Source organism: Ammodytes marinus (genome assembly GCF_949987685.1).
Source record: "Ammodytes marinus genome assembly, chromosome: 16".
Classification (NCBI taxonomy): domain Eukaryota; kingdom Metazoa; phylum Chordata; class Actinopteri; order Uranoscopiformes; family Ammodytidae; genus Ammodytes; species Ammodytes marinus.
The window spans coordinates 8,709,857-8,737,340 of record NC_137220.1 but is presented as its reverse complement, the minus strand read 5'-3'; the positions used below and the strand labels follow the sequence as shown (position 1 = coordinate 8,737,340).

Below are 27,484 nucleotides of genomic sequence, written 5' to 3'. Positions count from 1 at the left end.
TGTGCTGCGACACCATATACTTTATATAGGCTAATAGAGGCTGATGTGCTGCACAAACATGCTTGATCACAGGGTGGGGACACAATAAAATAGAAAGCCACATAAAATAATTAAGTTAGTCCCTTTAATAAATACCTTGATTGAAAGGTTACATTATAATGTTACAATTATGGCTGTAATAAATAGCATGTAATGTTGCCTATTGTAGGCATGCCAGCTCCAGGGTCCATGGTACTTTTGACACCACGTTTGCTGTGAGAAAAAAGCCAACTGGCAACACCTCAGTTCACTGCACGGCTGCAATAAAGAGTGTTACGTGGCCATTGAAACATTGACGCAATGTTTCTACCTAGGCTATATGTCCTTAAAGCATCCCACAGTGAGCTACGTGATACTTTTGTTCTCAGTGGGTTTGGAGTCCTTGAACCCAGAGCAGCAGATGGAGTTTCTAGACTGCACCCGGCAGCACCGCCGCATCTCCATGATAACGTCCTCACACATGCTCTCCACGTATTTGTTAGCTGCAAGAAGAAGACGCAGTTAGTTTGAGTGTGGTTGAAGAAACACTGGCATTCACGTGGATGTTCATGTGTAGCCTACCTTGTAAACACTTCTGAATTGCACAAGCTTGCTTTTGACACGGGTCTTTCAGTGGCATAGCCTACCTGAAAGAGAACAGACAGAAAGGACAGTTTACAGAAGTTGCTCATTAGTAGGTAAATACACATAAGGAACTGCACCACACAAGACAGACTGACTCCCACCTTTAACAAACAGGGCAGTTCAGTTGGCAAGATCGCGTAACGGTAAGGTCGTTTACTAAAGTTTGCTACTAATGTTACTTCCTTCCGCTAACGGCTAGTTAATGTTGTGATCACGTGACGTGCTGACAGCCAATGAAAATGCTCCACAGCGACATCTGGTGGTCAAAGTTCAGTACACACTATATCTTTTAGCAGAGAGTAGAAGGAAACGGGAAAAAATTAAAATGGTACTTTAAATAGGACCATCCAAGAGCCTTCATCTTATGTAGACCTTCATGGTATTATGAGATGCTCTGTTTTGACTGTGAAACAAAACATTTAGCAATAAAGTGCTCAGATAGATAGATAGATTTAGGCAGATAGACAGATAGGCAGATAGACAGATATGTTGTTCATCCTTGCAACCGCAAACTAAAATAAAAATCTGAATTAAAAATGTTAATTAGACACTTTAAATATGCTACACACCACTCTTTTTTTAAATGTACAAAATAAATAAGTGGAAAAACACAACTTTTTTAATTGTACTTTTATTCATAAAGATAAGCAAATTAAGAAACGGTTCATATTTACAGTAATGGCCTGCTCATCTTGAACATTCAGTATTACAATTTCAAGCACACATTAATGATAGTCTAATCTTTATTGCTATATCAAGAGTAGCTACACATATTGTTACAATATCATTTCATTAATATGAAAATAAGCCTAACAAAAATATAAATTAGATACAGGATATCACCTGGAAAGAACTCTATCCTACTCCGCCGATCTATCTCACAGAATACAATTCACGTGAAAAAACTGACAAATTCCATGTCAGTTACCACATTAGGGATTATATTCATATCACTGTTTTTACATGAGTTCTAATCATGCCTGATAGCAAAATCCGTATAAATATCTGTTGAGTTGTGGATGCATTGTCATTTCCGTCTCTGAAACTGCAACAGTAAAATCCCCTTGGTTGAATTCTCCTTGTATATGTCCAATATGGTCCTCCGATCCAATCTCAAGCTCTCTTGTTTCAAACACCTAAGTGAAAGCAAAAGAACGATGCTGATTAGGACTCGGTGTACAGAGTTACAAGTTACTTACACAGGCGCATTCCAGAGTTCCCCCCTCTACCTTTGGTCTTGGCCTTGACAATGAACTGCTTGCTCTTCTTCTCTAGTGTATTGGAGGCGGTACAGGTGTAGGTCCCTGGAAGCAGTGAGGAGGAGCTGAGGACTGCTTCGTCTTCCATCCTCTCCTGAACGGGATGGGACGATTGCCAGGTATACACCGGTGAGGGGTTTCCCGTGGCGGTGCAGTTCAAGGTGATTTCAGCGCCCACCAAAAGGTCCAACACTTCTGCCTCGGGGCTGACGAACGTTGGGGGAACTAGATAAAGATCACAACAAAGGTTTACTGTAAATGTAGCCCCATCCGTGTATTAAAACATGTGACAGCTCATGTTAAGATAAGGTGGCGTGGCTTACAGTTAGGGCTATGCTAAAATATCAATATGGTAATATGTCGTGATATTTATTTCCATCTTCAAAAATCGATATTTTAAAATAAATAAATAATGATGATAATAATCAGGTTTGAACAGGTTGTGAACAACAACCTCTGCTCCTGTTTATGTTGCATTACGGCTAGTTGCCTCAAAATGTTGGTTTCGATTTTTGATTTAAAGTTTTAAATTCAATAGTTTTGCCTCAATTTGTCCGCTGAATATAATATGATGTATTAAGACAAACCAGATGGTACACAGCAACTTGTACTTCAGCTCTGTGAAATATCGCAATATGCAATGTATCGTGATATATCATTTTGTAACACGTATCATGATCGGATCGTATTGTGAAGTCCTTGCCAATACCCGGCCCTACTTACAGAACACAGAGGCATTGAGAGGCTCCGAGGTGACAGTGGGAGGTGGTTGTGGCCCCTCTGGTCCGAGCTCCAGCTCCGCCACGCAACTGTACTGTGCGCCGTTCTCGGCCTTGGTTGGCGTAATCAGGAGAATGGAGGACACTTGGACGGGCGAGGCAGACGTGAGGTCAGAGAAGGAGTGGTTATAAACCTCGGCCTGCCCTCTGTACCACCTCAGGGTGAGGTACTGAACGGGAGCGATGTTTTGAACCTCGCAGAGCAGCTGGTACTCTTTTCCTTCAACCATGGGGCCCGTGTGGTTCACAGGCCTGATGGAGACGGCGTCAGGGGTTTCTAAGAGGAATAATGCATAGAATGTCAATGTCAGGTTTATGGGAATGTATCTCCTACACTGTGTATTTAGAGCAGGATTGGGGTGTGGACTCACTGTAGAGGACCAGGTTGAGCTTCTCCTCGCACTGCCTTGGAGCTGTGAAAAACACCCCGTAGCAGATGGGCTCCTCTATCCAGTCGATGAGGCTGTCTACCTTCCACTGGACAGACAGGTCCTGCTGTGTGTGAGCAGCGCTGATGGCCGACTCCCAGCCCAGCACACGCACGGGCCGGGTGGCTTCACAGCTGACTGACACCGGCTCCCCAAAGCCCACCACCACTCTGGAGGGCTTCAGGACCAGGGAGCAACCTTCACCTGATACTGAGACATAGAGAGCAGAACTCATCATAAGTACAGCCAGTGTGTGTCACCAAGGCTTTCTCTTCACTTTCATATTTAGTGTGTGTACAAGAAGCCAGGCACCTATTATGTAACCCTGTTACAGCACATTGGAAGGTCCCAAGTAATATATCAGGGTGAGCCTTATATTGTCCCTATTTTTTATAATTTAATTTAGAGCTGTCTTTCCTATCATTTATTTCTCAGTTATGTCAATACAACTTGGCATTTTGAAGGCATATTAGATCTACACATCAATAAAGCTATCTTTATTTGTTTCAAATTACGAATTCAAATGTAAACTCAAACAGGCCATTCTAGGCTCAAGGATCAGTAATACACATCTCACACTAATTATAATAGTCTAATTTTGCGAAAATGAAGCTTGTTGTTGCATTGATGGACGTTACTATATTATCACAAACCAGAGGTCATCGTTAGCTTACATTTTGGTTTCCGTTAATAGGTCTATTTCCAGGACACAAGTAGGCTATTGCGTCAAACAGCATCCGCCTATGGATAGGCCTAATTTTTTGTTTGTTTTTACAATCGATTAGAAATCTTAGTTAGCCTCCGTTTTCACGGATCAATGCACGACTATTTTCACAATCCGATTACTCCGCGAAATCTCATCCCCAGCACCAAAACAAGTGGGAAAAAAAACATGTTGCTTTCTTACCTGCGTGAAACATGCAAATCGGCAGAATCCATTTGAGCAGCTCGTTTCCCATGTTACTTTCTGCACTGAGCCTTCGATTATAGGGCGAGAGAGAGAGAGGGAGAAAAAATTCCAACTTGTACAAGCGTTTGGCGACTCTGCAGGGAACTATGTTGGTTGGGACAAAAGGGCCCCCTTCATCCCAGCTGACTTTGGGGGTGGAGGCGGTGAATAGGGAAAGAGGGAAATTTAACAGGTGGTAGGCCTCTGAAAAAACACAGCCCAATCCTTTGTACTGCACTGATATCAGGGGGATTTTTAGCAGGAAATTATAGGCTTACACATGCCACAGGAGCACAGTACTGCCATGTGGGAATAATACCATGGCTTTGATATAAGATTAACACACATTTTACAATTTCAGTATGTTTTATTTAAGGTCCATGCAGAGCTGAATGTGGTTGGAAAGCAGTCCCTGTGTATACCAACACATCTCCAGTTTAATCATAATAATTGATATCATACAATTCATAGCATGATCAAGTTCAAATCATGAAACAACCTCTAGAGCCTTTCTATTCTTAGAAAAAAAATGCAAAAATCCTTGAACATGCACATAAGACACTGAACCAGGTTTTATCATTTGTATCCATTCAATAAGGTTTATTCTCTCTCGATTCCAGCCCCAAGTGTGTGGCCGTGATCACTTTTATAAAACAACCATTTGAGTGTCTTGTCTTGTTGTCAGATCACTACACGGCTGTGAACGAAACGCCTGTTTTCACTTTGGCGTACATGCTCGTCTCCTATTGTTTTCCAGCTCAATGCTATTGTGAGATCCCAGCAGGCAGGAGTGCTGGTGTTGTGCAGCATGTAGCTTGTAAGACTCAAACTGTGACCAGAATGCTACACAGCAACTGCAGTGCAAGTGAAAGAGTAATTGGATGCTTTTTTTTGTGTGTGTGTGTGTGTGTGTGTGTGTGGGTATTTATGGAGTGCACAGCTGGGAAACTCAATGTAGGCTAGAGATTGCAGGACACACTCTCTTCACTTCGAATATGCTGCTCCTCCTTCAAGATCTCTTGAGAAATATGTTAAGCTTGTGTTGTTTATTTTAAAACTTTTGTTGTTCTTTTTCAACTCCATGACCAATTGAGCAATATCCACCCTGCCAGGTTTCTATGGCAACACATTCAGAGCATACACAAACAGTGCTATTTGGCAAAAAGCCTGTTGTGGGAATGACAGTGATTGAACATAAAGAACACAGTTTCAAAAGGGAAAGAAATAGGTTTATTTTGGCAACCACAGGCAGGATAATAAATGATCTCCTTTACATTCACTTTCTTCAGTACTAATTAGTATGGCAGCCTCATCACTGTATAATGTGAGCCAAATTGAATGTGAGGGAGAGAAAGAGGGGGGTTGACAAAAGGAGGCAGAGACATGTAGTAATGAAGGACTACGGTTAAACTTTGCCTAAATCAGTATTCTGCCTAAGGGTGTCAAAGGCTTAAAATACAAGTGATGTAGGCCTATACACAGCTGCTCATCCACACAACACTTTAACATTCTAAGTATAACCCTTTAAAAAAATAAAAACAGTTTACAAATTGACAGTACCATTTTGTACTTTTCCTCAAAGCACTTTTACATTATGTCTTATACATGATTTAGTGGCTCATTTGAAGGTTGTATAAAAAAATAAACTCATTGTCTTATTTGAAATGGGAGGCCCATCTCAGAAATGGCATCTTTTTCAGTGCAATAACTCAACATTCAGGACCAGTTCATATATATAGAAACATTTAAATTATTGTCTAAAACAATGTTTCAGAGCATAAAATGGACATAATATGTGCATGCACCAAAATTTGAATAAAAAACAAACAATAAAAACACTATTTATGAACATTGTGGCTTGTTGTAGTATTCAGAGCACTCCCAGGTAAAAACTCAAGTGTATTTGTTGTGTCTGGAAAGCATGTAGTGAGAAACAAAATAGAAACACCTGAGTGGATAGTAATATCATCAATCTTTTCCTTACATTTTGGGCTTGTGTGCAATAGGGATGGAGTTCTGCTTGTTATTGATCTCAAATGAAAAATAGGATTAGTAACAAGAAGGCAATAAGGCAATTGTGCAACCACAAAAATGCAAACATTGATGTTGAATTAGTACCATTAAATGACTTATCATCAGTTTGAGTAATAAAAAGGGACTACCAGAGTGAAACTACTGACTGACCAAAAGCATGCCCAAATCATTCACTTTTTGGCCACTTGGGGGCTCTAAACAAGCTGACAAACCCACTGTCCTGGCCTCATTATGGCTAATGTGTCCACAATATTATATTCAGCACTGTATAAGGCACCATCTTTCAGTCTTAGATGTATACCAGCTCCTTAGAAGAATAAGTGTATTATTCTCGTTCAAACTTCATCACCATCTAGCTGCTTCGCTGCTGGACAGGTGGTATACAGTGGGGTTATCAGTTTTTTTCTTTTTTTAACTGGAACCATCCAATAGATGTGCAGGCAGTAAACCCAGAACAGTAGACTGAAATAAGCCTTGTAACTTTATATGCACTAAAGAAACCTGGTTACAGTCAGTTGATAATGTTCGCAGGTCAAAGACTTATCACGCATGTCACTGAAAACAGATTTCTTGAGTGCATGTAAATATACTATTTGTTATGAGAACAATGAGCAAAGCAGAGCTTTAACAAGGGCGGATGTGATTATGCGTTCCCAAAGCTGCTGCTGCCAAGCATGATTCCAACAACTGAGCATGCATAGCAGAGCGAACAGATTTTTCTGCCCAGCACAAAACACGTTCAAAAGTAAAGCTTTCATTGTAAAGCCATGCAAAGTGGAAGTAAACAAATTAAAAGTCAGACTCATACAATTCCTGATGAGGTAGGCTGTCCTCTGAGATAGCCGCCTTTGCTGCAAGAAAGGGTGCCTTCAGGTGTCCCAAATAAAAGTCCGGCAGCGATCAGCAGGACCCCCAGGGACACAAATCCTCCAATCAAGGCTGCGAAGGTTGTGCGATCCCCTGTGGGAGACGGTAGTTTTTTTGTTAAAGGTTTTCTCTCTCAGCTCATGAGTTCACCGCTTCTGGTCTAGACACAGAAGCGTTTCTCTGTTTGTGATAAACCACACACGCCGCGCTAAGGACGGAAACAAGGAACACTGCCATTACAATCCCAGCAGTGGTCCCAGCACGACTACCTGGTGGAAGACAACACCATGAAGGAATTATAGAATGATGAACACTGTAAAAGAGCACAGTGGAGCTCAGCTAGCTGTGAAAATGTGACGACATGAGTAACAATATCTTACTTTTAACTTCGACCACGGTGAAAGATTTGGTCTCGGTGCCCAGCTTGTTGGACGCTGTGCAGTTATAGGTCCCGGGGAAGGATGGGGTCAGAAGGGGTTGATATTCATTCCAAATCTTGTCCTTCTCTTGTATGGTTGGTGGGAAATGCCAGGCGTATAACGGCGTTGGGTTTCCCGCAGCAGTGCAATTTAAAACGGTTTCGCTACCAGCTGCGACTTCCAGCGTTTCGTGTGCAGGCTCAGCGAAGGTTGGAGGGTCTGAGGATGTACATGAAATTAAAATACAGACGGACAGAGATAGACAGGGAGAGAGAGAGAGAGAAAGAGAGAGAGAAGACAAGGAGAAATTAAAAATACAAGTCAAGAGAAAAAAAGGCAAAAAGCACACAAGCAAATCAAACAACTGTGATGATTAAATTAAGACGGCATTTAAAACTTACACAGTACAATCAATTCATGTGTATTGGAGTCCATGCCAAGTTCTGGTGCTGTTATCCCCAAAATCAGAAGTGCTTCACACCCGATCTTTGCTCCATTATATTTTCTGTCGGCAGTCAGTGGATGAATGGATGAAATATTGACTGGAGCTAGACTGGACTCTGTAAATGGCTCAACTGGGGTAGTGTAAGGTAACAACCAGTCCAAAGAGAGCCTTCCTGCTGGTGCAACATTATAAACGTCACACTTAATTTCATACGTCTCGCCCTCCACCATGGCTCCCGTATGGTTATGCACAGATAACGTCACACTCTCCGGAGGTTCTGTATGAGAAATGTGACAAACTGTTATGACAAAACTATGACAAGTCCCAACAACACCAGTGGTATTGTTGAATGATCTAAAAGAAAATCATTTGAGACAAAGGGAAGGGCTACCTACTGTAAACAGTGATTGGCAGTTTTTTTAAACATTGTTCACCGTCAAGGGCATTGATGTAGCATTTAGATTCTATGTCCCAGTCTTTTACAGAGTCTATCTCTAAGAGAAGAGAAGAGACCCCATCTGTTAAACTGATGCCTCTGTATGTGGACTCCCAGCCCATTCCCTCTATTGGTTCGGATGAGCTGCAGTTGACAGAGAAGGAGTCTCCAAATCTCACCACCACTGATGGAGGGCTCATCTCGATTGGACAGGAGACACTCGCAGCAGGCTGTCCTAGAAGTACACACAGTTGTAACAATTACAGCCAACAGTAGCCTACAATCATTCAGCCATCTTCAAAACATTGTTTCTCAAAGTCTGGATTTTGACCCATTGAGGGCAAATGGTAGCCTGGACCTACCAAATGAAAATTGAGCGGAAGTAGGAAGGCGGGCGGTGCCAGGCTAGGCAAATGGGACACAGCAATAAAGACAACAAAGACTGGCTTGTCAGTATAAATGACATATCTCACAGATGGCATGACAGAAAACAAACCTTGAAAACAATGTAGCCTATGCCTAAATGCATTTATTTACTTTCTTGAACTCTCTCTTAAATCTTTTTTTTATCTAATAATTATTTATTTTTTAAAGTAATAATGAACATAAACTGAGTAAATTATGACATCATAGTGAAACTTTCTTTTTGTTTACAAATCGATGCCATGTGTGATTCAGCCCTCGATCTTCAAAAGAAAAATGTAAAAGTAATGTCTTCACATAAATTAGAGTTTGATCGTCTGCAAAGTTGTCCCAATACTATAGAAACAATCTGCTAAAACACACGGTGATAATAATCTAATCGAACACGCTCGGAGAATGCTATCAGGTTTAAACAGACTGTGTTGATAAAGCAAATAATAATGGGCGTAGTCCAGCCTGAATGGTCGACGCTGCATTGTGCATATCCTACACAGTTCATGTTAGCGAGACACAATATAATGGAACGAATTTAACGTAGCCTAGCCTGCCTCAATCGGCTACAACATAGGCAAATGGTCACAACGTAATCGAAAGTTACCTGTGCAAGCTATTAAGCAGCCAAATATGAAGAACCACATGTTGGTTTCGCCCCTGTGCCAACCAGCAGGGATTTTAGGCTACTAAATAAAATATATAAAAAGGATCCAGTTGGTAAAATGATTCCCAAATCAGTGTCCCTGGGAGCTACGAAGAGCCTATCCGTATCATTCCTCTCATCTAACTGAAACTATGCCCGTGGTGCATTCACGTGTTTCTCGTAAACTCCCGTTGATCTCTGGGGAGTGCTGAGCTCTAGTAGCACACATAATCATGTCATCTCAGGACCAATTTTAGAGAAAACGGGGCGGGGCTGGACAAGACAAGAGAGCAAGGGTTGCTTGAAGAATAGATCCACACTTTGTCTGATGTTTACTGGTTTTATCCTATTGCCAGGAAGACTCCCAACGCCCAAAACGTCACATATAGTAGCCTAGGCCTAAATTAAGTTTAAGAAAAACTCCGCTTTCCCAAGTAGGCCTAATGTAAGAAGCAGCTCTTGAGTAATAGCCTACCTGTAGCTTAATTGCAATATTTCCGAAAGCACTCAAAGGCAGCATGGTAGCTCGCTCGTGATTTTTACCATGCTACGTCTATTCATAATTTGAGGATTGTGTCATTCTTCAACTTGAGGCAATTTTGTGTCCCTGGCAGATATAATGAAAATAAATGCACATTTCTTATTTTTAAAGTTTGTCACACTTAATTTACACTAAAATGACTCTTGGAAAAATAAATGGTACACCAGTCAATATTTTTATTATACAAAAAGTTGTGTTTTATATGTGGTTTTGGCTATATATCCTTTGTCCCCGGGTCCAGTTTTGGACATTCAACCTTAATTGTAAAATTCAATACTTATATAGTATTACTTTAAACATTTAATAATACAAAAAGGTGTATTTTAATTAAATGTATGATGGGTTTTAAGAAATATTAGTATTTTATGTATTATTTTATTAAAAGAACACCTGTCCCTTAGGTTCACCGTCATTTCCATCACACTGAACAAAATGTGAATTATGGGAGGTTTCTTTAGGGTTTGTGTACTAGGTGATCACAGCATTGTCATGTGACAGTAGAGCCTATGGCTAGAGGAGACATTCAGCTCCATGGAGGGAACAGACAACCGTAGAAGTCAATGTAAAGGTTGCTTAAATCAAGAATATGTTTATTGGTTGTCATTTCCAAACAACTCATATTTCCTTTAAATGATTAATTTATGAGAAAATAAACATGTTATGTTGTGTATTTTGAGTGTATTTAATGCTAACTCTAAAAAGGACATTTACAAGCTAGTATAATAGCAGATAATTTAAGAAATGCGACAAAATGTAGTTTCCACAACAGTCATTTCCATCACCTTTTTCAAATTTTGAAGGGACTGTGATGGAAATGACAATGGCGTTGTTATAAATGCTTTTCATTTGGCTTATATCACTGAAACATATGCATATGAACTAAAACAGTTACAAAAACAAGTTATTAGCTCATTCATATACACATTATTCAACATTACTGTTTGTCACATGTCATTTCCGTCACATTCTGTCATTTCCATCACACAGTCATTACCATCACAGCACATTTTTTTTAAGTAAAAATCACAAATAATAAACACAATAACATTATGTTTTTAAATATTCTTTGAAATTGTTCAGCTATTGATACAATTAAACTACTGATTTAGAAAAAGCATGATTGTGCCATCCAAGAAATTGATTGAAAGACTTAAGTGGAATAGCTTTATGCAGATTTTCATCTTTACAATGGAAAAATATTATCTTTAAAACCCAGAAAATAAATTAATTTAAAACATTTGGTCACATCTGGTTGAACAACTACATTGGATATTTTGAAAATACAGGCTCAGTTCATAGTTTTGTTTAAAAAGGACATTTTTGCAGTGTGATGGAAATTACGATTTCCTCTGATTGTTGGAACAAGATGGCTAAAATTATATAATATTTAAATAATTTCATCACAGCCACCATCAGTTAATGTTTCTACACAAGATGGAGAACTACAACATATCACTACATTTCCAAAAAAAATATATATGTTAGATTTCTAAAACTTTCAACACCAAATTGGCCTCAAGTTGAAGAATGACCCGATTATGCTTCTGTTTTGTGTGGAGCCAAAAAGCTCGTTTAATGGATTTCCACAGATTTGTTTCCTTTTTCAGAAAAAAGAAGCTTGCTAGCAGTAGCCAAGGCTATGCCCGATTAGGCGAATAGGCTGTGAATTAACACTGGATTACACAAAAAGTGATTTTGACAGCAAAGTAACGTTCTCCAGATTCAGAATAGCTGACTCCACCTTTAAAGCATAGGCTACTAGATAATTCTGGAGTTTGTTGACTAATCACTTTTTGTCAAAATCAGTGAGAATTTCCTCACAATCTGCTAGGTGGTTAGGCTACTTATCCATATTGTATGCACGCTGAACATAAATCTGGTGTTATAGCCCTGTTAACTGGTAAACAACTTGGTAACTTGGTAAACTTTGTTTACCAGTTTACAGAGCCTAGGCTGAGTATTTGCACACAATTATTTTCAGCGAACACAAAGTATGGACAGGTAGCAGATCGTGAGGAGATATCTGATTTTGACAAAAAGTGATCTGTCAACAAACATTCCCCAGAATTCCATATAGTGTGTCGATAATGTTGATACATTCAATAACAACACAATCTGTTTTAAATGCCTCATTTTTTATATTAAAAATACAGTTTTACACCAGTAAAACCACAATTATTTACAGCTACAGGTATTCACAAATGTGTAACAATTTCTTCATGTCCTCAAATCGCAGGTAGGACTTCAACTCCATTACCTGTTACAACGCTTTTTCCATATCTGTCTGCAGTCCATTTTCAATACAAATTTGCTTAATCTTTACCGTTTCTCATAAATAAATATATTTTGCATTTACATAAAAAAAGTATTACCAATATACAGACAGTTCTGATAGGCACAATGCCTGCAGTCATTCAAACAAAAACATATAACAGTGAGACAAGACAAGTTGTCTCAAGAGGCCAGAGTCTGACACAGTATGACACGGCAAAGGGCCAGGCACAGAGAAGGCTTCCAAACTCATAGAAAAGTGCAGAGTGGCTTGCAAAGAATAGTGACGGGACAATGAAAAGTGTGCCCAAGCAAAAGTGTTCACACATTGAGCTAATGCTGTTCTAATTTCACAGGTTAAATGTCACACTTTGAGAGAGGCCAATAAGTAATAAAAAAAAAAATAGTGCACTTCCTGTTGTGTGACAGTTAAACCAATAGCAGTCTTGAGGGTCGCCACTTCTGAATGCATGCTCAAACCATGTTCAGTTTGTCAATAATCACATACAGATATCTGATTGTGAGTGAATGTTAAGGCAGGTGTAATAAGTCAATGAAAAACAAAGCATTAAGGGAAAACCAAGGTGAACAGACATAACATAACATTGACAATCATATCAAATTTCCTTTGTGCTCATGAAAAAAATCATAAAAACAGTTCCTTTGGCAATTTTAAGGCCTCGCTCCTCCTCCTCCTCTTCTTTCTTTCCAGTGAAAACAGGTACACATCCTGTAATGAATATAAAATGGTACAACTCAAGCCATGGTTTGCTCAGTGTTATAATTAGATTATTCCATGAAGGGTTACAATGGAATTATACGAGGGAAAATAGATGTGAGCTTTTGGCGGAATAAAAATACATTTCTAAAACAGTCCAGTGTGAGCTGTTGGCTGAGTGGTATTCATTAATTTTCAAACACTGGAGTTTTCTGGTGCAGCTCATTCAGAGTGGTCAGCTATCCATTCTCTGATAGGCTCTGCAGATGTGCCGCTAAGACAGTTTGGTCATAGGAAACTGCATGTCCCAGCCATTGTGAGCCACGTTGCCGTTGTGGGTGTTGCTGAGTCGGGGGTTTTTGAGATTGTAGCGCCGCATCTTGGTGTTCTTGTAGTAGATGGAGAAGATGAAGAGGAAGACGATGGAGATGCCAACAACTGTGATAGCCACGAATCCAGCTATGAGGGGTAGGTAATCCTCTGCAATGAAATCAGGCATCATATGAATGGATACGAATTTTCAAAATAAAGCAATCTTTTCTTTCATGCACCCTTCTTTTTATTTTTACAGAAGCATCACTTAACATGCAATTAACTTTTTCGGAGGGATATGCACGAACATTATAAAAAAGCTAACGATTTAGGATTGTAACATATAACCTATACCCCTAGACAGGAACATAGGCTATTTCGTTTTTGAATCATTATTGTCAAAACGTAGAAGCCATTTTTCATTATAACATTGGACGACAACAAAAGACAGAAGCTGAACGTTTTCAACAAAACTTACCGAAACCTCCATACCATTTCACGGGGCTTCTGCCTTTTTGTTTCACTCTTTATTCGCAAACAACGCTGTTTCATAGCGCTCAGAGAAATCACACGCCGCCATTTTGAAATAAATGTATATGGCTGTATTAGGATTCTCTTTGAAGCTGTATGGAATAGCTATAATATAGCTTTGTCAAGCTTTTGATCTTGACTTAATAAACACTGGTGCCACGTAGAAACATTTTCTAGGGGAATTTGAATAAAAAAAAATTATCAAATATTTAAAGCCATCATCAAAATTAAATCAGAGTTTTGAGCCATGGAAACCCCACACAAATTCTTATATAGTTTGTGCATATAGGTGGATATATCTTTATAAGCTGCTATAAGAGAGCTGGTTTATGTTCAAGAAAAAAATCTATTATAGATTATTAGATAATTGCAAATGTTCTTCTATACATTATACAGTGGAGTGTTTTTACCTTTTAAAATGACTTCTACCCTGAAGGAGACGGAGCCAACTTCATTGGTGGCATTGCAGTTGTAGAAGCCCGCTTCAGAAACAATAATCATGTTACCAGACAGGTGGGGTACTTTGTCAGAGCTGTAGAGCCACTGAATCTCCGGAGTGGGGTAACCCTCAGCTTCACAGACCAGCTCCTCGGGATAACCTCTGAACACTGGGATTCTCTTTGGAAGCCTTGTAGTATTAATGATGGGCTTATCTGTGCAGAAAGAAAGGCAAAAAAAGAGCAGGAATGAATATCTAATCCCCTGTAAACCCAAATCCACAAAAACTTTCTTGGGGTGTATTTTGGGTGTTAGTTTCATGATAGTAGTCATCTGATAAATTTAACAGAAATCTGGTTTAGATGAGACGGGCTATGCTCTGGTTCTTATTACACAATAAGTATTTTGAACCATTCAAGGCAGTTCTCTGTCTGAACGTTCTGTTAAACCAATGACTAGTCTGTTACCATGGAGACTGTCTAATACAGACACACCTGCACAGTCCTGTCAAACGGTCTAGCCGTTTTAAAAAAAGATTTATGAACATTTATTTAGCTTATTGTGTCACCCTACTGTGATAAATCATACGTATGTTGATTTTCATAATTTTATACCACGTTTCCAGAGGCTTTGAAAGACTATGACCACCCCAAAGGAATTGCAGTTCATTTACTAGAACTAAACTTACGCTTGTATGTTAGTTGGATGTTTTTCTCTCCTACTCCTCCTCTCCTGTACACTCTCACAACAATAAGCTCTTTTCCTAGTATTGTGTTGAAAATCTAGAAAATGAAGTCGGTTGGATGACTGGAATGATGCGCATTGATTGCAAAATGGAAATGTGATCTCACAGTGGACAGTGATGTTGAGAGGGTTGGACTGTGTGATAGGAGATGGCTGGGGTCCCTCAGGTCCAAGGTCCAGCTGAGCCTCGCATCTGAACTCTGCTCCGTTCTGCTTTCTGTTCAGGTTGACGCTAATGGTGGACGACACATTCACTGGCGATCGGATCGTACGGGCGTCACAGCCTGTGACGTTCTCGGAGAGGCAGCCAGTCACTCGCAGTGAGCCTGATGGACAAATGACAAATTGAGAGTAAGAAAGAGATTGGGTTTAAACTAAACATAGATAACAAACGTTTTGCATCAAAAATACAAAAACAGCATTTGGACAGATTTGAGTAATGATAAAGTTTTGACAACATTTGTGTTTCACGCTCAGTCTGCTGCCACCATAAATTGGTGTCTTCATTGTACATTTTGAATACTGCCAGAGTCCAAGACTGCAATGTGCCCTATATGCAATTCTCTATATTTTGTACATCAATGATCATGACGCAACACATTCCTTGCCCACATGATGCCTAGTACAGACATGTCTGCCTCAAAGTAAAGCCGTGAGCATCAAAATGTGACCTGAAGCCTGCACTGAGAAACCAGTTTTTTTCCAAATGCCGCGGTCGCTGTCTTGGCGTTCACCTCAGGTCAACAACAAAAACATTATCACTTTATCAAACTTCCCTCACCGTGCACAGTATTTTTTTTTCTTATCATGCTGTTTTTAAAAAGAGAACCATCTAATTGACAAAGTTAATTAAGCTTTGCATCATAACTAATCAATATTAAACTTAAAGACCCAAAATCATTCTAACTACAGTATGTCATTAGGAGAGTTATTTGCATGATAGTTAGCATCTGAAAAGAGTTAGGCATATTTTTACAAATATGGTCTGCTTGTTATTACCCATGCGTATTTTGAACCAATCATGGTAGTTCTCTGCCCAAACATTCTATAAACAATACTGTCCTGTCAAACGGTCTACTCTAGACAGGAAAAAAGTTGTTTTGTTCAACTAGATTGTATTATAATTATGAACATTTATTTTCAATAAGATATTTCTTAGTGAAACACCCACCTTTGATAGTATATATTTATTGTTTTACTATTGAAGACCAGGTTTCTAGACCTAATCTACAGTTTATCACCTTAAGGAACTCATTATTTATGTGAATAAATATCACAGAATGTATATAATCTGATTCTAAATGAATGTTGAATACTTCGTTGTACATTATTTGATGCTGTGATGCTTTGAAATAGTAGCACCTTAGCCTCAACATTGGCACATCTCATGTAAAGAAAGCTCGACCCCCACCCACCTTCTACAGGTAGTTCAATGCTGTCGTTCCCTCTGTACCAGCGCACAACAAGTTTTCCTGCGGGAGCCACGTTGGTTATGTCACACTGCAGCTGGAACTCTCTCTGCTCCACCACGGAGCTCAAGTCTTCCACAGGCTGGATGGAGACGCTGTCTGGTGTTTCTGGGTTGATTTTATGGGGTTAAAGAAAAGAATCAGGACAGTTTCAAAAAGGTGAGAAAACCTGTTAAAAGTTAACGTCAGTGAAGTTGGTGATACATACTGTAGAGAGTGAAGTCTAAATATTTCTTGCACGTTCCAATTCCCTTAAACGTCCCAGTACAAACAGGATTCTGGTCCCAGTAGTGGGTGTCAACAGTCCAACTTGTGTTATCTGTGACGACACCATGCTCAACCTGCCAAGATATTTCTTTGGCATTTCCAAGGCTGGTGTACGTCGGCTGACATGTTGCATTCTGGCTTCCACCTTGGTATTGTATCACCATCCGGTCTGGAGTTAATTCGATTGGGCATTCTTGCTTGGCACCTGAGGAATGCAGAGTGGTGGGGGGGTGGTTGTTATTGCAGGGCCAAGTCTATACAAATTCATTATCTTATCACAACACATCCACATCCAACGCTACAGTGAAATGCAGTGCAGAACGGTATCTCGGGAGGCAACAGGAAAAGGCTCAGGAAGGATATACGCCTAGACCCCCTCCCTTAGGAAAGTCTGCACTTGCTGGCCACCATTCTTTGAGCTGGATTTGACTGCACCATATCCAAGTGAAATGCAACACGTTCTACACAGCCCATTTTCATCTTTTACAACAGTAATCCTGACTTAGAAATATAGCCTACTGTTTCAGTAGAAAACTGCAGGCAACACTTTACAATACGGGGACATTCATTTGCTTATTTAATGCTATTCACGGTTGGCTAATGCTAATTATGCATTACGAAACTGTAAATGCTTAGTTATTAATGGTTAGTCAATGCTTGGTTGAGCATTACGCTATGCTTAGTTAACTAATACTTAGCTAAGCATTAACTAAGCATTACGGTTAGTCAATGCGTATTCTATTAAACATTTACTAAGCAGTTTTTGCTGAGTTGATGCTTCTCAAGCATTAACTAGTAACAGTTCATTAATTAAGCCTACCCTTATTGTAAAATGTTACCAAACTGTGACATCCAACATTAGATTGCCTACAAAAGGTCACAAAGCAGGCTATTAATGATCAGACACACCTCACACCAAACAAAGCAGCTTAATGTTACTTATTTTCCACCAGTACACACACACACACACACACACACACACACACACACACACACACACACACACACACACACACACACACAGTTAGGCTATCACTTGTCCCCATTCAAAGCCTATAAGAAATTCAGAATTTCCACTTCCCTCTGAACTTTTTATAAACAGTAGCCTACTGCAGTGTTGCTTTAGCTCCTCATCAGTCACTAGCGTTCATAAATAGACCAATACAATCCCGCTATTTAATTCCTTATAAGTCTATCAGCCATTTCAACCTCGACACACACACTCTCGCTCTGAAGTGGCACAACTTACTCGGTCCTGTCCCGTTACAAAGCGACAGCAGCCTTAAAGTCAACAGGACTGAAAGAAGGCGAAGAGAGTTGAAATCATCCATTGGAAGAAAGTTTTCGAGTTTTGTTTTTATTTTCCGCCCAACAGCTGCCGGCCCCTCTTCTTCTGTTACAGCGGACGCCCGATAAGGTTTCTCCTGCTTTCCCTCAGCTGCACGGGGCGAGCCGGAGGCGACTTCTTGACTTTTTAGGCTGAAAGCTAAGCTAAGCTATGGCTGTAAGCACCCACCGCTTTGCCCCAAGACAGCCCTGCATCACCGAAGAGGAAACTGGGAAAAGCCCTCCCCTCCAAATACTGGGTGCACGCACGCACGCACGCAAACACACACACCCAACACCCGCGCGCGCGCGCACACACACACACACACACACGCACACACACACACACACACACACACACACTGTAAACCGTCATACTCGCCGTGCCTATAAATGTTGGTAGCTGCTTGTTAATAAAGTTGGCTACAAGTCAGACATGCCAGGACACCGTTGGCCTACATGTAGCATATGATATCTGCCCACCATTGACAAACAGATAGCCTAGGCCTATCAGAAAAAAGGCAAATGCACACCTCAATATTGTAGCCTACTTCAGAGCACATATGGGTCAATCAAAGTTTAGTAAAGAAGGAGCACAAATGGTCCTGGGACTGGATAGCGTGTGGCGGTGAACGCTTTTAAACAGGAGAATGGTCATATAACTCACAGCTCGATGAAGGAGACTGAGATCCTGAAGTCCCTTTACAACAATATTGTTGTTCAGAGCTGGTTGAGGTCTAATCCGTCTCCTGTCTGCTTCAGATATGCTTATTTAAATATACAGGTCAATACACCGTATCAAACCCTAACCTAAATGCTCAATACTCTCTTGGCTTAGAGTGCTCAGAGGATGATTCGGGGAATTGATTTTTGGTCCATGCTGTTCCTTTGTAGATATTTAAAATCTATTAGTAGAGCAACATTGTTTCCATTGCTATATTACATTTGATGTCTTTAGCCCCTTTTACACAGAGATTGCGGCATATTGACGGAACAACATCACTCCAAAATGCCGGCTTTGCTTGCTTCTGTGTTATTTACACAGAACCAAGCAACGCTGGCCTGCTGGCGCATCAGTAGTCCCTTTTACACAGCGCTCCGGAATGAAAGAGGTGCTTGTAAACAGCGTCAGGTGTGACGTAAACATTTAGCGCCGCGCCGGTCAGCTGCTTTACAACAACAACAATGGCCGGTGAATTGAGAGCAGAAGTGCTGGAGCTTGCAGTAAGAGGGCCGTATTTTACTGTCCCCACGATGTGCCAGTTGATCTCGCTACGCGCTGAGTCCAACATCACTGGGACAGTTAACCAAACTGACTAAATCAATCCGACCGCTTCACCTCTGTGTGTGTGTGTGTGTGTGTGTGACAGGTTGGTTGTGAGCGAGTCTCTTTGTGAGGGCAGCGATCTGCCAATCAGACATACACATACACATACACACAGTGTGTGAAGTCACGTTACTGTAGACAGAAATAAAGTGTGGATATACGCTCAGACTTAGGATAATAATAGCGGCGGCGGAATGTGTTAGCAAAACAGTAGCTCTGTGGCTAACAGCTGAGCCGGAGCCTTCAGTCAGCTGAAGCAGACAGTCTAGCGGGGCGAGCAGACTATTCCCCCGTTACTAGGTCGACCTTCAAGCTGAACAAGAGCCCTCCGCTGCGCGTCGGGCTCCTGCTTCAGCTTGTCGGTCTTTATTTCTAGCAAGTGACCCGTTCGCTATACTTTATCCCTTACTTAGCCTAGCCTAGCTTTCCATTGTACAACTTCTCCTGGGCAGAAATAGACTCATACACTCTGCAAAATGAAGCGCGGGGGTTTGGATTGAGCAACGGACCTTATGATCAGCTAGATTATACACCGTTCCTTTTATTTGGTGATTTTTACGGGACATCAGGCCGCCGTGGTTAATGTTAAACACACGTCCTTCAACTGCTAACATGGTCGCATGTTTAGAACGTAGACTATGGAACGTCAAACGCCCCCCTGTTCCGCAACAACAAGCTGGAGCATTTAAACAGAGAGGCGGAACTGATCGTGTCGGGAATCTTACTACCCCCCGAGGTAGTAAAATTCCCGGAACGATCACTCGCACCTTTCTTCCCTCGTTCCGCAACTGTCGCATTTACACAGCTGGGGGGAGGGCCGAAAGGCCGGCATATTCCCGGCTTTCACTGGCTGTGTAAAAGGGGCTTTTGACCCCAGAGGTAAACATCTGCTCATATCTCACTGCCATTTTATTCAATCATTCCAATGTTTCACTACTTTTTCAATCAATGTGTTCCTCATTAATAAATGTAATTGTTTTCTGATTTTCTTCTAATGTCTGTTTTTTAAAACATTCTAATGATCTAAAAAGTATTGGGGTCATTTTAACTCCACCTGTGATGATCTTTGCCATATTCTATCATTTAAAGCAGCGGTTTTCAAACTGTGGGGCGCGCCCCCCTTGGAGGGCGCGGGGTTATGGCAGGGGGGGCGCGGATGAATATGTAAAAAAAAAGAAAAACTAAAAAAAATTTATTTTTTTATTTTTTTAGTTTTTCTTTTTTATACTAAGATCACGGCATAGCTGGACACAAGTTCTTCTGCTTCGTTCCCCTCACTGCATTTAAATGCATTCAGTAAATTACAGAGAAATAGGTCTCGTTAAAGAAAAAGAGCACCAAGCCCAACCCAGAGGACCCTGCATACATTTTGTTTATTTTAAATTAATATTTTTATGGAAAATCCATGTGTCCTTCTTCAATAGCTTCTAATTCATCAGACCCAGTGTCTCCAAATTATTTGTTCACACAAAATTCCTCATATTTAGCCTCTTAATTGTCCTCTCAAAGTGCACCAGATTCATGCATTTCACTTTAAAAAGGTGAAAAAAAATCTCCCGGGGGGGCATACCCCTGGACCCCCCTAGGAGGGTCTGGTTCTCCACTGGCTGCTATTCTCCTCCAGCAGGACATTGGAGGCACTAGCGAAAAAACACTGGGTGTGTGAATGACATTTAACTAGTCAATAATTTGGGCAAGTCTGTCTGCCTATCTTTCTCACTCCGATGCACACTCAGTCAGTATTATCCATGCTTAAAGGAAGCAGGATTAAAACACTGGATTAAGATATTAAAATGTATTAAATGTGTTTAAAAACGCACAAAAATGTTTAGAATGTTTCAAAAACATGTTTAAATTTGTAAAATAATTTTTTTTTTTTTTTTGGGGGGGGGGGGGGGGCTCCGCTGAAATTTGTTCTCTGAGGGGGGGCTCACTCTCTCACACTTTGAAAACCCCTGATTTAAAGTATCTCACAGCATCAGGGATAGTAGGTGGGCCCTCTCAGTCATTTTGAAGTTGACAGGCATCAGAGTAACTCTAAAACACTGGTATTTCCATCAAACACTCATATTCTCCTAAAACTCATTTTTTTCGCATTGAGCAAATTAACTTTATCTCTCCTAAAATTATAATAATCTGTTGTTTTGCTGTCGGATGGCATTATTTACATAACTAATAATGAATATAGAAGACAAATAATGTATATTTTTTTCTTTGATGGTGGTTTCCTCCAGTATTTTTTGCTTGGGTTCTCTAGTGACCTCGTTGGTCGTCCATGTCTGTAAAATACGTTGGTAGGATGAGAGGTAAACACACCATGTCCTGCGCATCACAGTGTGTTGACCTCTATCATTCTGTCATCTTTTAAGTATAGAAGTTGATTTGCAAAAGCATTATGCTGCTGCACTGTGTTTTGGTCACTCGGCATGCTGTTGTATGCCACACCAGTGACGTGTGCATATTTTTAAGTCAGTCAGTGAACTTTCAGAGATCTCTTTTTTGTTTATAATGTACTTTATATATTTATACATACACACTATAATGTAAAGTTGGATAAAAGGTGCAAAATGTTTAAAAATAATATGTTTAGAGGCTGTACTTTGAATTCTAAGGCCGACGTGCTAACTCATTTTAAGATGTGCTAAAAGCCTTTTCTACCTATTGCACAAAACAATCCACAGCACTGAATCTCCCTAATTAGACATAAACACATAATGTGCAGGCCACAGATAATACACTTCATAAGCCTAGTGATGACGTTGAAGTGATAGACACAGTATATTGAGCCTACCTTTCACAGTGACTCTGGCTGTTTTAGATACATTCCCTCTGTCGTTCCCGGCATGACACGTGTAGGAGCCCATGTTCAGTGCAGTAGCATTGTGTATGGTCAGACGGGACACTCCATCTTCATTTTCCTCCATAACGTTGGCACTCCAGTAATAATCCCAGGAATATTTTGGTCTCGGGTTGCCCATGGAGGAGCACTTCAGCCACACGGTAGCACCAACGTCAACCTCAGAGTCTTCAAGCTCAACTATCTTCGATGGCGGATCTGAAGAGAACAATTGTAAACAGTCGGAGAGAAAGCAAATGCAGCTTGTGTGTAACATAGTGAACCACTCATGCTATGAGTATGGATGTTATTAATCAAAGTTACTCACATATGACAGTAATCTCCACTGTGAGGTTTACACTTGTCAGATTGTTTGACGCTGTGATCAGGTACTGCCCTGTTTCACTTCTTGTTAGGTTCTCTGGGAGTTCCATCTCCTCACCGTCTTTGTACCAGACGGTCTCAGGTTTCGGGTAGCCCTTAACGGTGCAGGTGAGGTTGTGAGGAGCGTACTCCAGTGCAGTGTAATCACTAGGACACTTCAACTCCGGTCCAACTGATAGAATCAAACATTGTGCTTTAGATTTACAGCAACTGCACATCGCTTAAATGTTATGTCACAAAGTCATTTTATTTCTTGTAAATTGCATTTAGGAGGCAAATATTGTAAGGTCTCATTCACTACATTTATCAGACGGCTGTTACTACTTAAGATTAAAAGTAAAAGTTAGGTGAAATATCTGAGGACTTTTTACACTACTATTGCAAAATGTGCAAAAATGACTAAATATCACACTCACATAGTACATGAACAAGGAGTTCCTTTCGTACGAAGGTGAAGCCCTCAGCTTCGATGGTGTACGGCCCTGCGTTCTCTCTGCTCAGAGGGGTGGCTGGGTCTATAGTCTGTCCATCTTTTAACCACCTGACCAAGGGGGAGGGATTTCCTGCCACTGGACAATGTTCCTCCAGAGTTTTCCCTTCCAGTAACTCAATTGTACTTGAACATTGTACTTCTGGTCCAACTGAAACAGAAACAAACATGGTTACCATTTTTAATAATTTACCTTCACTTAACAGAGGTAAACAAATGAGCCATGAGAACTGTCCAACATCATTATTTTCATCTCTCAGAAATGTAGTCTTTTTTTAGGTCGAGATAATTTACAGCTGCACTGCATGAATAACTAGAAGTACTATTTATAATATCGTGCAAAGTAGGGCTGCCACTAATAAATTAATCTTACAATAATTTTCTAATTTTAAAGGCACACCATGCAACATTTTCATGAAAATACATAAGAATTTACTCAATGATCACTTCTGCCCAACTATAATGTGTTGTGGTGTGGTGTGACCCCCCGTGGCCATACTTTACATGGGTAACATTTTTTGGTTTTGGTTTGTAAACAGAAGATTTAGACATAGCTCCACCCCAGCTTCTCACCGGTTGGCTACTTCACCCTCCTACTTCAATTTCCGAACTTAAACTGGGAAATGTTTGACTTTTCTTCTTGACACATTAGTAACATGATTAATCCATTATCAAAACAACAAGAGTTGCTGATAGATTTTCTGACCATCGACTAACCGCTTTATTGATTAATCATTGCGGCTGTAGTTAAGATTATACATTAAAATTATATCATTCCAAACTTAGCCATAACAGATAGTAAAAATTAACATAACCGATAATAAAATTGACCATTTAAATCACCTGAGTACACATGCTTATACTTACAATGAACTGTGATATTAAACTCTTGAGACGATACATTAAGTTGTGGCCCTTCTGGTCCCAGGTCCAAATGTGCCTCACATCTGAAGGTGACTCCGTTGTCCTTTCTAGTGGGCGTAAAGCTCAGGACAGATGAAGGATTCACTGGTTCCTTAGTGGTATTTTCAAAAGCTTCCGAATAGATGATTTGATCTCCTCTGTACCACCTTACATTAAGTTTTCTAACAGGTGCTACATGGTTGATTTCACATAGGAACTTATATTCTTCCATTTCCTTCATTGTACCGTCAGAGCCACTGCTGGAGCTGATACTGATGTTTTGTGGGAATGCTGTAGAGAAAAAGTACAACTCATCAGACACAGTCACAGAATCATTCTCTGCAAACACAACAAAATAAGCAAGACTTACTGTAAAGTACAACTTTGGCATTCTTGCTGCACTCTTCATATGGACTTCCATCTGATGGGTTGATGAAACATTTGGGATCGATGGTCCATTCTGTGAGACTCGGCACAGTCCAGGTCAATTGTGTGACCTCCTCTAGACCGGTGCCCCCCTGTGAAGCCTCCCAGCCCATTCCTTCCACCAGGCTGCTGCAGACAATAGAGACTGGGTCTCCATATTTCACTGCAACACTGGGGGGGCTCAACTCAATGGGACAGGACGCATGCACACCTACAGCATTGGAGTGCAGTGACATGTGTCATAAATGCCACATTTCATTTAATATACGCCGACATATTATATGTGATCAAATCAAATAGATCTTTAAGAGTGTTATACAATTAAGGTACAGCATATTGTCTATGTGGCCTCCTCTACATACTCCTGTAAATCTTGAAAAATAAATGTTGAGGTAGGCAACACTAAAGCCAAGGCCAGTAAATGAAGCCACATGTTTACGAGAATAAGCTTAACTTGTGCAGAATCTTTTCAGGCTGCCTACCACACATCATAGCTTGAACAAAAGCAGGAAAAGGGATTTCATTTGATCAGATCTGGCAATATGTTTCATGTGTGTTTGAAAACGTTACCCAAACTGCTTTCAAAGTTTAAAAAAATATGGCACAACTACAAATACATACCCACATGTGCTCAAATAAAATATATTTAGGGTTTACGACAAGATAATATTATGTAGGCTAAGTGGCCCTCCTCTATAACCCTCAAAATAATTTTAGTTGTCTGACCAAAACGTTTTCTCCGATTAAACACGCGATTTTTTTTGTAGAAGAATCAGACATTTATGAAAAATAAATACATAAAAATATATATTTTTTTAAAGTAGCCTAAACCTCATGTGATAGCCTACCGCTCCCTTCTGGTTAAAGCAAAGTTCTGCAACAGTAGCCTATTACCTGCCTATATTTTATTGTTAACGATGACCATATGCTTGACTTGGTTTGATTGACCTCAGACAGCGTTTTCACACGTCGAATATAGTTTGTGGTTTAACATGGTATAAAAATACACATTAAATGCATTATTATGCACAATAAGCCTATTTCAGCATGGACATTTAAAGCGCCTACCTGTCGCACCGAGGAGAAACCCCAAGAAGAGTCGAATAAATGATGCGCTTGCACTCATTTCATATGGTTACTCATTTGATTCGAACAATGTCCTTTCTATTTATTCCAGCTGTGCTCAGCGTCTCTTCTGGGGCAGCGCTGTCCCGAACCGTAGTAAGGCTGTGAAGCCAACACACACTGGCAGTCATGCTCTCTCTCTCTCTCTCTCTCTCGCTCCGTCGCTGTGTGTGTGTGTGTGTGTTTCTCTCTCTCTCTCTCTCTCTCTCTCTCTCTCTCTCTCTCTCTCTCTCTCTCTCTCTCTCTCTCTCTCTCTCTCTCTCTCTCAGCGCACACGCAATTTCTCTGCACACTTTCTGGATGGTGGTTCGCTCGTGTGGGAGATATTTGTTATTCATGAGTCAGGCACTGTTACAAGCCTGGTAGATTCGTGCTGTCATCACCATACTGTAGTCTACAGTGTTTTGGGCAGATTTACACGAATTCCTGTTTGATTATACTTAATTGTAAACCTACAGTTCAATATCCTGTCAAAGTGGGATCTGAAGATATTTGAATCTGTATGTTGGTTATGAGTGTGTTACGAAAAATAATCGGCCATCGCAAATGCAATGTGGAGTTATTTTAGGCCTACTCCTCCTCTACTCTCAAGAATAGCTCAGCAAATAAGTTTTTTCTATGTCACCATTTTACATATGGGCCGACACTGTATATATCATGATTCACTGTGTGAATATTCGGAATATACTTCTTTTCAGAAGTCTTTGATTTGCTCCTGCATAAATTAAAGGAGCAGGTGTTTGTGCGACCCTGGACACCTGATGCAAAATGTGTGCACACATATGTAGGCTATACATTAAGGTTAAATGGACTTGTCTTTATTCCATGTGACGGATAAATCATTTCTTACTACTATACATTTAAAAAAGCCACACTAGTAGGCTAAGTAATACATTTGATGACAGTGATGCTCTAAGGCTCCTTTACTCAATCGGGCTATTAACCGTCAAAAATGTTTTGTATGCTGGAAGGCTCCATTATGCCCACACTCTTTAAGGTCACAAGCGCATAGATTCCCGCCCACACTTCCACATTTTCGAGACACACTGAGCGTTTGCAGCTCTACCAGCACCACGTTTGCATATTTTAGACTAAAATTAGACAACATCGTCCATCACTTCTAGATCCCTTTTCATGAGAAATGAGAAATGGCAAATATCTTTCATCATCAGTTTTTGTTGATAGGCTAAGCATGGCCTATTAGGTTGTTTCTTCCTTGGAAGAAGCAGATATGATGATGATTGGAATTTCCACACTCATGCAGCATCGAGTCACATCCTGTTTTTAGTCACTTCTGGTTTCAGGAGTGTGGGATATTCCAGGATACGGGTGATATGAATTCCCTGAAATGGGAAGAGGGAAAAATCCCTCCTGCATTAGTGGAATAGAATAGGTGAAGGGGATACTAATGATTGATGAGTCACCATGATGTCAACTTTATGGTAGACATCTTCTATCAACCCTAAATAACAAATCTGCAGGCTATGGGACTCTGATTCTGTAGGCGGGCGGGTGTAATCACATCCTCCCATGAGCTCCTGTGGCCCACGGAAAAGGATGAATAGAAAGCAGAACATTGTGATTGTAGTTAATTTAGGGGAAAGGGAGAATGCTGAGAAGAAACAGCTGCACCCAGCGAGGCATCTTTAATCCAGTCAGGGTCAAAGATTATTTCAGCAGTCCATCCGATGGGAGCAGGAGGAGATGATAGAAGAAGATATGCAACAAGGGAGGCCCTCGAACACAAACAACTGCAGCTTTAGTTAAGAAAACAAGCATTGAAATTCCAGCCGTGTTGCTGAAGCACTCCCAATGAAAAAGAAACCCTAGAAAACATTAGAACACATGACATGCACTATTCTCCTTTTCTCACTCATATCAGACTGAGAGTGTTGCTATTAAACTACAACACATTTGTATTATGCCAAACATGCCAATGGTATGCTTTAATCTCTTGACAAACGGTCTGTTTTTCCCAGCAACAATGTCGGAGGAACTGAAAACAAACTGTGCTGCCAAACGGAACTGAAATGTTTA

At 40.4% G+C, this 27,484-nt stretch overlaps 1 protein-coding gene across 1 annotated transcript; it reads right to left on the bottom strand.

Annotated features, from left to right (window-relative positions):
* Positions 1-1,668: 1,668 nt before the first annotated feature.
* On the bottom strand, positions 1,669-25,570 carry LOC307263003 (hemicentin-1). The gene is made up of 20 exons (XM_080044022.1): positions 25,391-25,570; positions 24,267-24,533; positions 23,861-24,187; positions 22,920-23,144; positions 22,448-22,675; positions 22,075-22,338; positions 16,572-16,835; positions 16,310-16,471; positions 15,002-15,220; positions 14,123-14,365; positions 8,239-8,514; positions 7,800-8,120; positions 7,360-7,617; positions 6,921-7,072; positions 6,063-6,109; positions 4,037-4,107; positions 3,073-3,339; positions 2,646-2,978; positions 1,893-2,147; positions 1,669-1,799 (listed from the first exon to the last, which is right to left on the bottom strand). Exons 1-20 carry the CDS (start codon positions 25,446-25,448, stop codon positions 1,792-1,794), a joined length of 4,245 nt encoding a protein of 1,414 aa, XP_079900148.1. The 5' UTR covers positions 25,449-25,570; the 3' UTR covers positions 1,669-1,791.
* Between the last annotated feature and the right edge of the window lie 1,914 nt (positions 25,571-27,484).